We start from the raw sequence: 15000 nt of genomic DNA, 5'->3' as shown, positions 1-15000 counted from the left end.
TCCTCTGGGTGGTCCCTATTACTTTGTAACTCAGTGTCTTACCACCCTATTGTTATTTAGTTATGTATCTTCCCACCAGACTCTCTCTGTGGACATCCTTTCTTTCTTTCTTACTTTGACCTAATGAGCAACGGTTCTTGCACTGCATGCACACATCCTCAAGCAACTCCTCTGCAGTCCTTACTGAGAAACCCACTCGCTGGGAGACACTGAGGCAATGAAATGGTAGTCTACCCCGGTTGTTCTGCCTCTCGCTTCGGGTGAGGTTGCGAGATGAATGGACAATATTTTCTTTGTGATGCAATCAATAAGGGAAATACCATCAACAACGCAATAATAAAAGTCACATAGCTAGATGTGCCTGCGTTTCTGTGTTTGTTTGCATGTAATTTTTTGTGTGTAGATATATATATTTTTTTATCTGTGTGTGTTTTTGTGTGTGTTCCTGTGTGTGTGTGTGTGTGTGTGTGTGTGTGTGTGTGTGTGTGTGTGTGTGTGTGTTTGTGTGTGTGTCTAATGCCTGCTTCCATTCCAGTCAATATTTTAACACAGAGGTCATCAAACCCAACCGAATAGCGATTCAGTCAACAGGCGTGCAAAAAATATCGTCCCCTGATGAGCGTCTCAAAGAGGGGAAGAGTGTAACTCACCTATCTCGGCGCCGCAGAAGAGCTGCTGAGGATGTGCGGGGTTGCAGCTGCATGCGTCCACCACTCGCACCCTACCCAGACCCAGGAGGATAGTCACCAAAAGCCCCGAGTACACACACCACACCTGCTGCATGCCCATGGCTCCTGGCTGCCTCAGACTGCTTCACCAATGGTCGCAAAAAATCCCTTGGCAGCCTGTCCTAGCGCTGTTTCCTTCTCCCAGGGAGCAATCCAGGCCAGCAGTCAGCAAGATGGTTGGGTGTGGTGGGGGAGGGAGGGAGAGGGAGGGAGGGCTGGTGGGTGGTGTCAAGGGGGGGGATGCGGGGGTGTGGGGCAGGGAAGAGAATTAAAAGCAAGAGAGAGGAGCTCGGGTGAGCTTAAAGGCAGCTGTGGAGTGAAAGGCTCTAGTAAGTTTAATTGCGCCCCCTGAATACCAGCTGGTGCGACGGCTAACTTTGTTCAAGTTCAAGTTTAGCTTAAGGCGGCGGCTGCTGCTCTCGCTCCCTCTCTCTGTCCTAATCTCTTACTTACTCTCTTTCTCTCTCTCTCTCTCTCTCTCTCTCCTCACTGTCTCTCACTCTATAGCAAACACGAAGAGACACTCACAATGGTTGGTTCCCTCTCACATTGACGCTCTGGTCCTGAATGCTGAGAGGGTTGCAGCACACTGGGCCTCTTATGTACTCCACCACTAATGAATGGTTCAAGGACCGCCTATTTACCAAAAAAAGGAGAATGTGACTAATCAGTCTAGTGGTTCTGGCTCAGAGTAAATAGAACTACAAAACTACAGCGAGATGGAAAGACCCAATCTAAAAATATATGTTGGAAATAGAGAGTTATGGGTGGATCAGTACATGTTAGTTTTGTAAACGTGCTTTGTAAAATTGCAACTCAAATTGTAAAACACAAAACTTGTGTGTGTGTGTGTATATGGGGGGGTTGGTGTTCATTTGCACATGCATGTGTGCGAGCATCACAATTGAATGGTCTGCTGTTTCATATGAGAACAATAAGAAATGTTTCCTTGTGTTTGTGTGTGTGTGTGTGTGTGTGTGTGTGTGTGTGTGTGTGTGTGTGTGTGTGTGTGTGTGTGTGTGTGTGTGTGTGTGTGTGTGTGTGTGTGTGTGTGTGTGTGTGTGTTTGTGTGTGTGTGCATGTGCGTGTGTGTATCTTTAAGCTGTAAAGTTCCACTGCAAATTATACATCACCCATCATCCATTTCTCTGCCTGACAGTGGATGACTAAGCCTGACTAATTCCTGTAGTCATTGGAAGTTAGACAACTTTTGATTGTGTTGACATTCCTATTTAGCCATCTGGACAACAAAAAAGAATTATGAAATGAAAGCAACAAAAATAAAAAATGCATTGAATGTTTTCGCAACACGTTGTTTCTAACTTGTTACTTGATGAGCCACAACAAAACCTTATTTATGGGTGTATTTGCTGATCATAAATGAGTCTTCTTCATTTCTAGATTACCACGCCCAGCTTTCCAGTGGTGGTGAAGATAGGCCACGCCCACTCCGGAATGGGAAAGGTATTTCAATCCCATATTTACCAGAATAGGTCTGAAATTAGTCCATGATGTGTTTTCTTGCCGTTGATGTTTTGAATGACTCAGAATCACTGTCTTGTGTCAGAGGAAACATTGACATTGACATTGCATTTCATCTAAATATGGCACAGAGGCCAATTTAATTGTCAATGTTGGTGCACTGTAAATGTGATCATACCAAGCTACATCTGTTTTTGCTCTTCTTTAATTATGGGTGAAATCCAAAGCCAAGTGGGTTCAATGAAATGGGGGAAATAGAAACCATGTCCTCATACTTACAACCAATGGAACGGCACTAGGGGGCCTGACCTAACACCAAAGGGGAGAGAGGCCGCTCACTGCCCTTTGTTTGCAATCAAGACCATGAAAAACAGCGGGGCTTGATTCAGTTCAGTTTCCAGGATTTCTGAGATTTTTCAATGATCCAAAGATTATTATGACATAATTTGACTCGCAATCAATATGCAATAGAATATCAGGAGGGCAACAATTGTTATAGCTTCAATTAACAATATATGTTAGAGAAAATATTGTGTTAGATAATTATCCTAAATTGACCATGTCTGTTGACCAATGATCTCCAAATTCTCTCATCCCTTTCTGTTCCTATCTGGATCAATTTTATTTTCTCTCTCCTTTTTCATATGCTGTACACAACCTGTGTACAGGTTGTGTATTCTGTTTTTCCAGTCACCCATTATACTCTGCTGTGGTGTTCTTGTAGACAGTGGTTATATTGTGTTTATCGATCCCTCCTCTCATATCTGGACCACAGTCTTTGACTTGTAGATTCACCACTCAAGTTCCCTCAAATGGCTTTTGGTGAATAGATCTTAGTGGGGCAACTGGGATCCTGTGTCTCCAGTACCCGGGTTCATCCTTGTCAATGTCCATAGCATCAGAAAGTCCCTACTCCACCATCAACTGACTCTGCTGGGGGTGATAACGGGACCTTTAAGCATCAGATTGGAGGACGCTGAGGAGCTTAATATATTGTTGTATATGTGCATATCTCTATATGTCAGCAATTAGCTGTGCTGTTGTCCTGACTTGGCCACGTATTTTCACCAAAACACATTGATTTAGATTCTATATATTATATGTTATTGTGAATTTTAAACACACATACTCCAAATAAGGAATTATTATTAAAAAAATTAAAACTCAAAAACAACTTTCCACCAGGGAAGTCTGCCTGCGCACTCGACTGATTTTTATAGTTTATTTATGTTTTTTTTTGGGGGGGCCCTAATCAAATAAATAACTAATAGTCTGCATGTAGGAATAAACTCTTCTGGCTTTAGGCATTCTGTCCACTGTTTTGTTTGTTTTACTCTTGTTTTGCCCAACAGGTAAGTATACTCTTTCCCTTATCCAGCCCTAACTGTGCTGGGCCTCTGTGTTCCAGGTGAAAGTGGACAACGCCAGTGACTTCCAGGACATTGCGAGTGTGGTGGCCATCACCCAGACCTACTCCACCACAGAGCCCTTCATCGACGCCAAGTACGACATCAGAGTGCAGAAGATCGGCGCCGACTACAAAGCCTACATGTATGTCTACTATTCTTGGAAGGGAGGAAGGGATAGGTTATTTAATGAAGTCATATTGATGCAAATAATTATAATCGTCATCACAGAACAATCGTAACAATAATCATTATGTTATCATAAAGAACTGTCGATTTCTTTTAAGGCTATAATCGTATTTGTAATTTCATACAACATTCGGAACATGTTTTATCCGCTTATTGTTTATGAATCCAATCATGCTCAACCTTCTCATTTGCAGGCGAACATCCATTTCTGGTAACTGGAAGAGCAACACTGGATCTGCCATGTTGGAGCAAGTGGCCATGACTGACAAGTAAGCATGGGGTCTGTGTTCATTATGCATCGCGTGGCCACGGCCAACAGGGCTCTGACACCATGTCAAAACAAATTACATTGTTTGACGTGGAAATGTGTCAAATATTGTGTTTTTCGTGTGTCTTTTGCAAGGCAAAATTCAGTGGGAAAATTCACTGAACTTTGATATGCAAATTAAATTGTACAATATTTCTAATTAAATTAAAGACTTTGAAGATAGTCAAATTTAACAGTAACATATTAAAATAAATGTAGTCTTATTTACGATTCCACATTAGCCAGAGGAAAGCCACACTTTAAATAAAACGTGAAGCATCTCATTTAATTTCAGGAATGAATCTTTCACAAAACAGATCACATATAAAGTATAAAATAAGAACCTTTGACTATTTGTTTGGGGTCACTAAATGGCTAGAGGAGTACTATCTACGTTGCAGTTTTCTTGCTAAAACGTTCTCATTTATATACAGATGCTATTATGATTCGGCATCACATTCCATAATGCCAACCACTGTAAAATGTGACTATCTTAGTACCATCACCAACCACACACACATGAGGAGGCAAGTCTCCTCATGGATCTGATTGGTTCAGACAGTGGGTGAGCTTGATGTGTGTTTTGCAGGTACAAGCTGTGGGTGGACGCCTGCTCTGACATCTTTGGAGGGCTGGATATCTGCGCTGTTAAAGCAATCTGTGGGAAGGACGGCAACGACTACATTACTGAGGTGCAGGAGCAGCGATGGATGACTGGGTGGAGAAACAGACGGATAGACAAGTGCCAGATAGACAGACAGACACACAAACACAGAAAGCAACACGAATGGGTGGAGAAATAGATAGATAGACAGACACAAGTGGACAGATAGACGGACACACACACACAGACAGCAACACAGGTGGAGACATTTAGTAATCAACGTCAATATAAATTGTCATTCTTCAATGGCATCCACTTTGGATTCATTATTAATAAAAAAACATTTTCAGGATATCTTGTTTTTGGACTCTGATTCAGATATTAATGAGGCCTTTGAAGGTTAATTTTAGCCTGTCTGCCCTCGTTTCTCAGTGGTGAGACAGTGGACGTCTGCCTGGAAATAGATAGATGGAAATGGCAGGCTAACCTGATTAAAGATCTCACTAGGTTGATCACTAGAGCAGATTACATCTGCATCTTAATGTCAGGGCTGGAGCTTCTAAACCTCTTCACACTCCGCTTGACTCCCTCGTCAAAACTACACAAACACTGACCACTCTCACTCTCGGATTACTCCATGTCTCTCTCGTTCTTTCTTTGATTTCCCCTTCGCTCTTTCTCGGTATCATTGTTTTTCCATTCTAAACAGCCCTTGTGTAGACCTGTCACTCTCTCTCTCTCTCTCTCTCTCTCTCTCTCTCTCTCTCTCTCTCTCTCTCTCTCTCTCTCTCTCTCTCTCTCTCTCTCTCTCTCTCTCTCTCTCTCTCTCTCTCTCTCTCTCTATCTCTCCCCTTTTCTCTGTCTCTGTCCAGTCTAATAGCAGGCTTAGTGTGTGGAGTGGCTTTGGATTTTTCCCCATGTCTCAGCCACAATGCTAGAGCAAGACTATTTATCTTGAACATTATGTCCAAAAACATAACCTCCAAAACAATGCTTCCTTGTCCTGGTCTGGGTAGAATAGGGGTGCGTGTGAGGAGAAGTATCAACAGAAGAGGAACCGTCTACGCATCACAGTGACAAATAAATCCAACGTTCCCAACACTCACCCACTACAGCCCATAGCTGTTTTTTGATGGCGAGGTAGTGTTTATCCTGTGTGCCAGTGGGGTTCTGCTTAGTTTCCATGGCTTAGTGATGCAGCAATGACACTCGCTACACTATTACACAACAAGTCGGTGAACGTGCTCTTTTGCCTGCATGTGCAATGTGTTGTTTATTTAAATGTATCTGTCTCCACCGCATTCAACCTATTATGGTGGCACATGTGGGGTTAGCTCTGTTGCCTCACAGCAGAAGCAGAAGGTCCTTGTAATGTTCTCAACGTGTTCATGGGTGGATTTTCTTCCAGGTGCTCCTCCCACAGCAAAATCAAAAAGCTGTCCTCGTGATGGTTGATCCTCTGCCGGTGCCCTTGACCCAGGCATCAGGGGTTAGACCTGGAGTTGGTCCCTGGGCGCTGCACTGTGGCTGCCAACTAGTGCTTCTAATGATAGGCTGCAGAGTGCAGAGTCCTCAATTTCCTATAAATATATATAATAAATATAATAAGTGGGCTTGAGACCATTGTCGAACTTCTCTCTGGGGGCCATGGCAATAAAGTTTATTCACTCAAATATTGAATAAGATTGCTACTGGCTACTGCAGATCTATTGGGTCTGAATTACATCTCGTATAACTTGAAAACCCTCATCTCTGGGATTATTCTAGCTTAAACGCTGCGTTTTGCATTCAGTGAAACTACTCAGTGAGCTGCGGTTGTTGACTAAGCCCCCCTGGTCCGCTCGCCCAGGTCATGGGGTCGTCCATGCAGCTGATCGGGGACCACCAGGCCGAGGACAAGCAGCTGATCTCTGAAGTGGTCCTGGCTAAGATGACCCAGGCCCTTGCCTCCAGGAGCTCCGCGGGCGCCCGCTCCCCCCAGGGCCAGATGGCCACCACGGCCCAGCCCCAACAGGTAGGCCGAAACACCCACCACCACACCCACCACCACACCCACCACCACGGCCCAGCCCCAACAGGCAGGCCCAAACACCCTAACCCCACCATCGTCTACAGACATGAAGATCACATATCTGTGAACCATAGCCTAGGCATAAGAACCTATCACATTTGATTTAAATCTGCTGTAGGGCAGATTTGAGGGCTGTAAAGAGAGATAGCAAGATTTACCGAATAAATATCCCTCCAAAAAAAATCGTGCAGGCTAAAATGGTTTGTAGTGACCCTGGTTCGATCCGGCCAGGGGTCTTACGTGTCATTGCCGCTCTCATTCAACCTACTTTCTCAATACAATGATTTATTTCTCATTTGTAGTTGAAGACAAAGTATAGGCAGGGGGATAGAGAGTGGTAAACCTGTCATGCATACAAACAGCAGTAAGTCTGTCACCCTTCTCATCTCTCCATGGTTCACTGTCAGTCGTACCATCTGGCTTAATCATCGCAGCCTGCCTAGTTTCCACCATGTGGCTGTGGTTGTTATAATGTCATTATTTTGTCCTACAGAGCGCTGTCCTGAAGGAGGCAGCATCAGATCCCAACAGGACACCTGGGCAGCGACCCATGCAAGGTGAACACCCTTCTCTCTCTCCTGCAACACACCGTTAAAAGAAAACTAAACTGTGTGTTTGAGAAAGTCCCCGCTCACTAAAACCATTTGAAATATGTGTTCTCGGCCACTTCATATGGACACTTTCTCATTTCACATAGGTGAAGGGGTATATTTGCTTACTTGCATAAGCTACTTACAATGTTTGATGGATTTCACCTTGTTACTTAAATAGCCAGTAAGGGCTCATGCTAGACGACATTTAAACGAAAGAGGGCAATTTGAGTCCTTGTTAACGTTGTGTCCTACGTTTTTAAAACTTGAACGTGCATTTATGTCGGGATTTGGAACAGGATCAATCCACAGCAGAACTGTGCAACCAAGTACATATGGGTCTCCACTACAGTAAAATGTTTAAGGGTTTGGTTTTCCACTGATACTGCTTCAGTTGCAGCCAGACAGAGCCCGCAGCACTAGGTCTGAAGCGGTTTACTTTGTTAAGTTTTTGAACCTCTCCCAAACTTCACGTTTGGTTCATATTTATTAGGTTGCTAAATTGACGAGAGACGTAGTTAATGAACCTAATGTGAGGACAAATCTACCAGAAAGTATCTACTAAGCAGCAATATAAATGTTTTTTATAATGCTATTTTAAATTGCATTCAAAAATGCAATATGAGCAATGCAATAAAGAACACAGCAGTCACACTGCTATCAGTCATTTATTTATTTATTTCAGTAATGGCAACAAAAACTAATTTGTATTGTGGAAGTCATTTAATAAATACATCCTGTCCTTTATCTATGTTAATAAAATTATGTTGTGGCTGTTGCCAATTGAATAACTGCAGATGCTTCTCTCAGTGCAGCGTGGCTAAGTGAGGTGATAAACTGAGTTGAACCCAATTTTAACATGCTCCTAATGCAAATGAATGAAACAATATGTACAAGTGGTTATGCCAATTAAGCTTTTGTTTTGCATGTGTTTGTGTTACATTAGACAATGCTTGTAATGTTGCCATGGCTTGCATCGATGTCTAGCCACTATTATGAACTACCATGCCTACTTATACCTGCACTAAGATCCCTGCGTTTGCCGTGATAACACGATTAATTTACTTCACACGTTAATTGATATTGGTAGACCTATAGGGTTAAATGTCATGGGCAATACAATTTATCTAAGGGCAGCGCTTCTGGGAGATGGAAAATGTAATATAGGCTCCCCCACTGCAAGACAAATGCAAAATAAGATTATTTAAAATAAAATGTAAGTCTGGGGATGTGTACAATAAGCAGAAGATTGGCATAATTATTATGGTATGCTTTTTTCCTCTCGTGAAGCTGGTGTATGGGCCGAATTCCATTATTGGATCGGCTTTCAGGTCGGCAGCAGCCATTCCATACCAGTTTTTCTTTTTACAGAGCATTTGATTGGGGATTGCTGTTGGGGTGTAAGGAGAATCTCAGCAAATAGGACAAGAACAAGTTAATAGGCCTCCATATTTGTGGATGAGATGTAAGAGTCGGAAAATACAAATTCTTACACCGACAACCTTTCGAGTTGATATCCAACACTCACGTACGCACTGTGTGTCGTTGTTGCACACGTCACGAGGCATTATGTAACCTTCGTTGTGCTTCCCTTCTTGCCTGGGTTCTGCTGCCTGTATGAATTGAAAAAGCTTAAAATTACTAGTTTCATTTTTCCACCAGTGCATCTCTGTTTTGACTTGACTGTATCTCTTTCTATTTATGCATTAATCCTATTTTCCTATCAGCTGCTCTTCTGTCTATTTCCTCATCGTTTACTTGAAAACCAAATTGCGCTGCAGTTCCCAATTTATCTGCAGACGCACGACCATCTATAAAAGTGTTCTGCTTCCCCCTGCTGTCCACGCTGTGCAAATATCGACAGCTCGTTTTTCTCCTGATAGTTTCGCAATATATTGATAGTATTCTTGTATGAAATTGACTGCGGGTCCGTTTTTAGATGCTAATGGTTTGTATAAACGTAATAATAAATGCATAATAAATGCATAATATGTGACACATTGCTTTGGTTTCCAAGCTTTGATGGAGCTAGATTTAATTATTGTATTCTAGTTCTTGCTTCAATTAATGTCATATGCATGCATGTGCAATCTGGGGAGAAATCGTTACTGAATAACTTGGTCAACATAACTTTTCTATATTTTTTAATGAATCACAGTGGTATATTCAATATCACAGTGCCAGGGTACAAGACTGCATCAGCTCCAGAAGATTTAAAGCTGAAAGTAAAACCCAAAACGTGTGCTTCATATTTCAAATAGGGACACCTGTGAAAACCCAGATCGTGGACCCACCCCAAGAGCCAGCTAAGAGGGCTTCTGAACCTGCAGCCAAGCCTAGCATGGCCCAGAAGCCTGGCCCGGTCCAGAAGGCTGCCTCCGTTACAAAACCTCCCGTGCCCAGGCCTCCTCCTCCGATGAACAGGGCTCTGTCTGTCAACAAGTCCAGCCCGGCCCCACCTCCCCCAGCCGCCCAGGCTAGACCCGCGGCTGCACCCGTAGCCTCCCCTGCGGCCAAGGCAGCAGCGGCAGTCTCAGGGTCTCCCCCCGCCAGAGCAGCAGCCGTAGCCCCAGCCTCCCCAGCTCCGGCCCCAGCCCCCGTTCCGGCCGCCGCCGCCGCCACGACCACGGAGCAGCCCAAGCCCCAGGCCCAGGCCTCTCCCGCCCCGTCCCCCGGGAAACCCAAAGATCTGCCACCCAAGCCCACGCCCCCTGCCAAACCCATCCCTCCCGTGCGCAGGAATTCCAGGTCTCAGATCCAGGTGAGGCAGCAGACTCTACCGGCCGATCTAGCCAAGCCGCAACCCGAGGGCCAGGCCCCGGCGCGGGCCCCCGAGTCCGCCTCAGCCCCCCGCCCAGCGCAGGTCCAGACGCCGGCCAAAGCGGCCCCGTCTCCCTCTGCCCAGTCCGAGGCCGGGCCGGCGGGGGAGTCCGAGGCTGAGCTGTCCGAAGGGGACGTCACAGCGCAGGACGAGCCGCCGTCGGACCAGCCCAAGACCCACCCCCTCCTGAAGTAAGGGCCCGATTATCAACACTGTGTTGATAATAAAGGAAAACATGTGAAGGGACTCCACTCTACTAATGGTACTCCTAAAGATATTTACCTTGGTTAATGACACAGAGATTCCTGTTCGGATTATGTATTCATTATGTGTTCATCGTATTAATGTTAGAGTAAAGAAACAATGAAGCCATTTTCTGAATATAAAAACAGTCTGAAGAATTTATGTTGCATACTTTTCTAGTTTAGTTTAGTTTTTGTGCAGTTTTATGTGCATTTTTTCTTGTGCATTTATTTTATGTGAATTTCATATGTGCAATAGCTTTGAAGACTTTCTATGATATAACTGTTTTTTATTTTTACATGGAGGTTTGTTTCACTCTTCTGAGACTTGTCCACATGTGTCCTCTTTTCCCTCTCTTTCAATCCACCCCTCCCTTTGTGACTCCCATCCCTGTCCTGCTCCTCACCCCCTCTCACCCCATCCTTCTCTCCTCCATCCCCCTGCCTCCCTTCTCCTGTACCTCTCTCCCAAACCTCCCCCCCCCCCCCCCCCCCCTCAGTAAGTCCCAGTCCCTGACCAATGCCTTCAACGCCTTCAGTGACTCCTCCTTCTTCCGTGGAGGCTCCGCCCCCGTGGCGTCGGACGGCCAGGATGAGGCCAAGGCCGAGACTATTCGCAACCTACGAAAGTCCTTCGTCAGCCTCTTCTCTGACTAGACGGCCAGCCGCCAATGTGTAGCCGAGCCTCCCCCCTCCCCCACTCAGTCCTCACCCAACCCCAACCCCACCATTCACCTGCCACCCCGTCCCCCCACTCTCCCCTCTTACGGTGGGCTCCAGTGATGGCTTGATTGGTGTTTTGATGTGAATGCCGTTTTAACTGTGTGTGTGTGTGTGTGTGTGTGTGTGTGTGTGTGTGTGTGTGTGTGTGTGTGTGTGTGTGTGTGTGTGTGTGTGTGTGTGTGTGTGTGTCTGTGTGTGTGAGTGTGTGAGTGTGTGTGCGTGTTTGTGTGCCTGCAAATTAGCTTGAGCGTGCGTGTGTGTGTGTGTTTGTGTGCCTGCAAATTAGCTTGAGCGTGCGTGTGTGTGTGTGTGTGTGTGTTGTACCGTGGGTTCCATGTCTCAGTCCTCCTCCTACGTATCGTAAGTGTCTAAGTATCCACGGGGCCTGACTGACTAAGGATTCAAAGTGGATCGTGTGAAGTATCGGTATTATTATACACTGAGTTATGGGATTGAGATGGAATCAAAATAAGCTAAATGAAGAAGAACAACAATAACAGATATTTATTTTTTTCTCAGAGGAATACATTGAATAATATAAAGCGTATAGTATGCTATTTGAGATATAGAAAATATAGTAGACATATTATCTCGACAAGTATAGATTAATGAAGCCACTATTGGGAGAATAGCCAATATCTACTGCCAGAATCGATATTAAAAACCCTCAGTGACATAACTTTCATTCTATGGCTGGAATTACATATTTCCATGAACAAGAAGAAGAATATACAGAGTTGACTAATTTTACGAATCAAATCCACAGTTCAAACAGATCAATAAACAAGGTAAATGTGGTGATTGATTTAAATAGGAAGAAATTTGAAATAGAAAGATTGGTGCATAGCTTAGTAAGATTATCAGATTACTCTTTAAATTCACCATCTCTGGTTGCTGGCTACTGGATACACATACAGTAGCGTATCTTTTGGAGAAGCCTTTAAGTGTGTCTGTGGTTGTAAGGAGGTGGATAAACGTGTTTTCTCTTCTGTGTTCAATTCGTATGCATGGCTGGTTGACGTGGCTCTGTGTGACTATTGAAGAAAGAAAATGTTATGGACCACTTCTGCCCTCTGTTGCCTCTTTCTCTCTGTCTGTCTCTCTCTCTCTTTCTCCGTCTCTAATTCTTCTATGCTCTTGCTTTCTCTCATTCTTTCTTTCCAACTCAATCTCTCTTTCTGTAGTGGTTGTAGCCTTATCGTGAAGCTGGTGTTTTATTATTTAACTCACAGCTTGATGTGCTAGCTGTGCAGACCTGAGTCCAGTGCTATTTGATAACCCCTCCATGTGAAGCCGCCGCTCCGCTCTGGGCTCACGTTGTACCTGGCGACCCAAACACAATCCCAGCTGAAGTGATATTGTTCCATTTCGGGTAGTTCCTCGACTCTGTGTCTGTGACTGGTGATTGTGTGTTCACCTCCATGTAGGCCTATTCAACAGTAGTGTGATTTGTTCATTATTCTCATTGAAAAAAATAAAGGAAAGAACTGCAAAGGCAACAGTGTTGCAATGACACCTCAACATTACTGCCGAGCGCTGTCCTTCTCCACGTTAGAGAAAACCTGAGCATCACCCGGTGTACGACGGCTCTCCCTACTCCACGTTGAATATGCTGCTCAAAGGTTTCATTTGTCCGATTTGTGTCGAACTGTTACCTTCCAGGTGTGTCTTGATGACAGTTAAGAGTGTGAGACTTCTAGAGAGCTCTCGTCTCATCTGATGGCTTTTATCGTGACCACAGAGTTTATCACACAGAGTATGAGAGTCATGTTATCAAGCCAACCTGGAATTAACCGGAAGGCCTTGGCTGGGCTAGTTTAAACCCCAGTTGCTGTGTTCAGGTCTATGAGGAGGCCTTTAAGAATAATATCTTCGTCTCACGCTTACAGAACCGCTTATTAACCCATCTGCTTTCTTCATGATCTGTGATACCGCGTAACAAGTAAATACATATAGATAAATAACATATTGTACTGTATTTGTATGTATGTACGTTTGTATGTATGTGTCTTCTCAGGAGTTTATTTTTTGTAAAATACTTATTTATTTATTTTTTGAGGCTCCATATTTAGAGTATAATATATTAGTATTTTGTTGGGTTCGTATTGTGTTTTTAACTGTAACGCGATACGGCTTTGCATGACCTGTTGACTGACATTGTTTTCTCTGTGCAGTCAATAAAGATGTGGATCTATCATTCCGCAAGTATTCTGTGAGTGATGGTGACACTGTTGCTTTTGTTCATTTTAAGAATATATCGCCTTTTCTCAACCAAAGAAAAACTCCTCCCCTCCCGAAAAAAAAGACTGAAAGTGGAGCACACAAAATGTTATCACAGAAGCTGGAAAAATATGTGATTTTGAAATATTTCACAAGATTTGTAAACACAATTTCACGGGGGGATAGAGCACAAATGATAGAGCACATCCCTGCTCTATCACTCAGTCACTGTCATACTTTGTGTGAGCACACTTGTGCTCTATCCACTCACCTTTCATTAACTTTTACATTTCTACCATTCTGCAATAATGGTCAATTCTCATCGACCAATGTTCACAGAGGTGTGATTGACAAATAAAGGTGTACGTCATTAGGTTAATTATGGGTCTTGAGGCATGCTGGTGCCCACAATTAACAATAAGAGAATGATAAGGGTAAATTAGAGAACTGCAAGTTATGTGTGCTGCAGTAGTCATTCATGGCCAGCAGAGGGTACTCGAGACAAGCGTCATCGTCACAAGCTGCATTTGTAACCTGAAGAGCACACGCAAACACACACCGCCCGCACGCACACACAATGCACACAACAGACGCGCACACAATGTATGAAGAAATGGCTGAAACCAGATGAAAACAATTGTCCAGCTCTCGGTCCACTGAGGAAGGAGTGTCTGCTGAACCTCTCCCCACCATTCTCCAGTGTATCTGGGCCATGACTGGACCGGCGTGGGCGGTCAGTGCACAAAACATGTCATCGATCCTTTTCACTGGCAGATAGCAAGAGAACCGATCATCAGAGGAAGCTATGCACTGACATCCGGGGCGTAGCCAGGATATTATTGCTGTGGTGGCCAGCTCGGGCCAGTCTTATGTTTGGGGTGGCATTTGATTGTCGACGGGGAGGTATTTTAAGTGCAATATTTATTCATAACGTCAAAATATAACCCTTTGAATAAAAATAATAAGTTATGTGACTGCATCTTGCGGTACGGAATTAGCATAAATTAATAATAAGTGTTTAATTTGTGGCTAATCCTATGAAAATTTGAATCATTGTGTTTTTGTTACATTGAGCCCTGTATAATTACAAAGGGACTGAGTTGCCTTACACAGAGCCCAACATTGCTACAGTAGCCTATGACAAACTAGAGAAGGACGCATTTCACATGTGTTATCATTATCGCCCCTTTGCTTGTCCCTGTCTAAATAACTTTATATAAATTCAAAATCTATCTTGATATTTGGCTATGCAATGCTGTTCATAGACTATGCCATCATTTTGTAATAAGCACCTCAAAGGCCAAAGTAGGGGGTGGGGGCAGGCAGTTGGTTGCAATCTGCATCCTCACCGCTAGAGAGCATTACATACACACTACACCTTTACGTAAAACTTTCGTGTCTGTTCGTTTTTGTATGCATGCCTGCGTGCGTGTGTACGTGCGTTTATGCGCGCGCGCGCGCGCGTGTGTGTGTGTGTGTGTGTGTGTGTGTGTGTGTGTGTGTGTGTGTGTGTGTGTGTGTGTGTGTGTTGGGTGTAATTTAATACTCAAGCGTCATTCCACTTGATTTTCTGTGTTTCTATGGAGGGAGGGAAGGAGGGCGGGAGGTAGGCTACCA

General features: G+C 44.1%; 3 protein-coding genes across 3 annotated transcripts in view; 2 read left to right on the top strand and 1 right to left on the bottom strand.

The window, feature by feature from the left end:
• LOC115557329 (metalloproteinase inhibitor 4) overlaps nt 1–1312 on the bottom strand; it is a 9713-nt gene extending 8401 nt beyond the window's left edge. Inside the window, exon 1 of the mRNA XM_030375067.1 lies at nt 651–1312. Coding sequence (XP_030230927.1) covers nt 651–789 — 139 coding nt within the window. The 5' untranslated portion in view covers nt 790–1312. The remainder of the gene's footprint in view (nt 1–650) is intronic.
• The window catches only part of syn2b (synapsin IIb), a 53758-nt gene extending 40379 nt beyond the window's left edge, over nt 1–13379 (top strand). Inside the window, exons 6-13 of the mRNA XM_030375066.1 lie at nt 2130–2192; nt 3619–3761; nt 4000–4074; nt 4702–4804; nt 6566–6730; nt 7281–7344; nt 9639–10389; nt 10941–13379. Coding sequence (XP_030230926.1) covers nt 2130–2192; nt 3619–3761; nt 4000–4074; nt 4702–4804; nt 6566–6730; nt 7281–7344; nt 9639–10389; nt 10941–11097 — 1521 coding nt within the window. The 3' untranslated portion in view covers nt 11098–13379. The remainder of the gene's footprint in view (nt 1–2129; nt 2193–3618; nt 3762–3999; nt 4075–4701; nt 4805–6565; nt 6731–7280; nt 7345–9638; nt 10390–10940) is intronic.
• Nucleotides 13380–14951: 1572 nt separating this feature from the next.
• Nucleotides 14952–15000, top strand: part of pparg (peroxisome proliferator-activated receptor gamma) — a 20706-nt gene continuing 20657 nt past the window's right edge. Inside the window, exon 1 of the mRNA XM_030374406.1 lies at nt 14952–15000. This exon is cut by the window's right edge and continues 230 nt beyond it. The gene's annotated coding sequence lies outside the window, so the exon portion shown is untranslated.

The sequence above is a fragment of the Gadus morhua genome, chromosome 13 (assembly GCF_902167405.1).
Source record: "Gadus morhua chromosome 13, gadMor3.0, whole genome shotgun sequence".
Lineage (NCBI taxonomy): Eukaryota > Metazoa > Chordata > Actinopteri > Gadiformes > Gadidae > Gadus > Gadus morhua.
The sequence above is the reverse complement of the archived record's forward strand: the minus strand, read 5'-3'. Positions and strand labels throughout refer to the sequence as shown.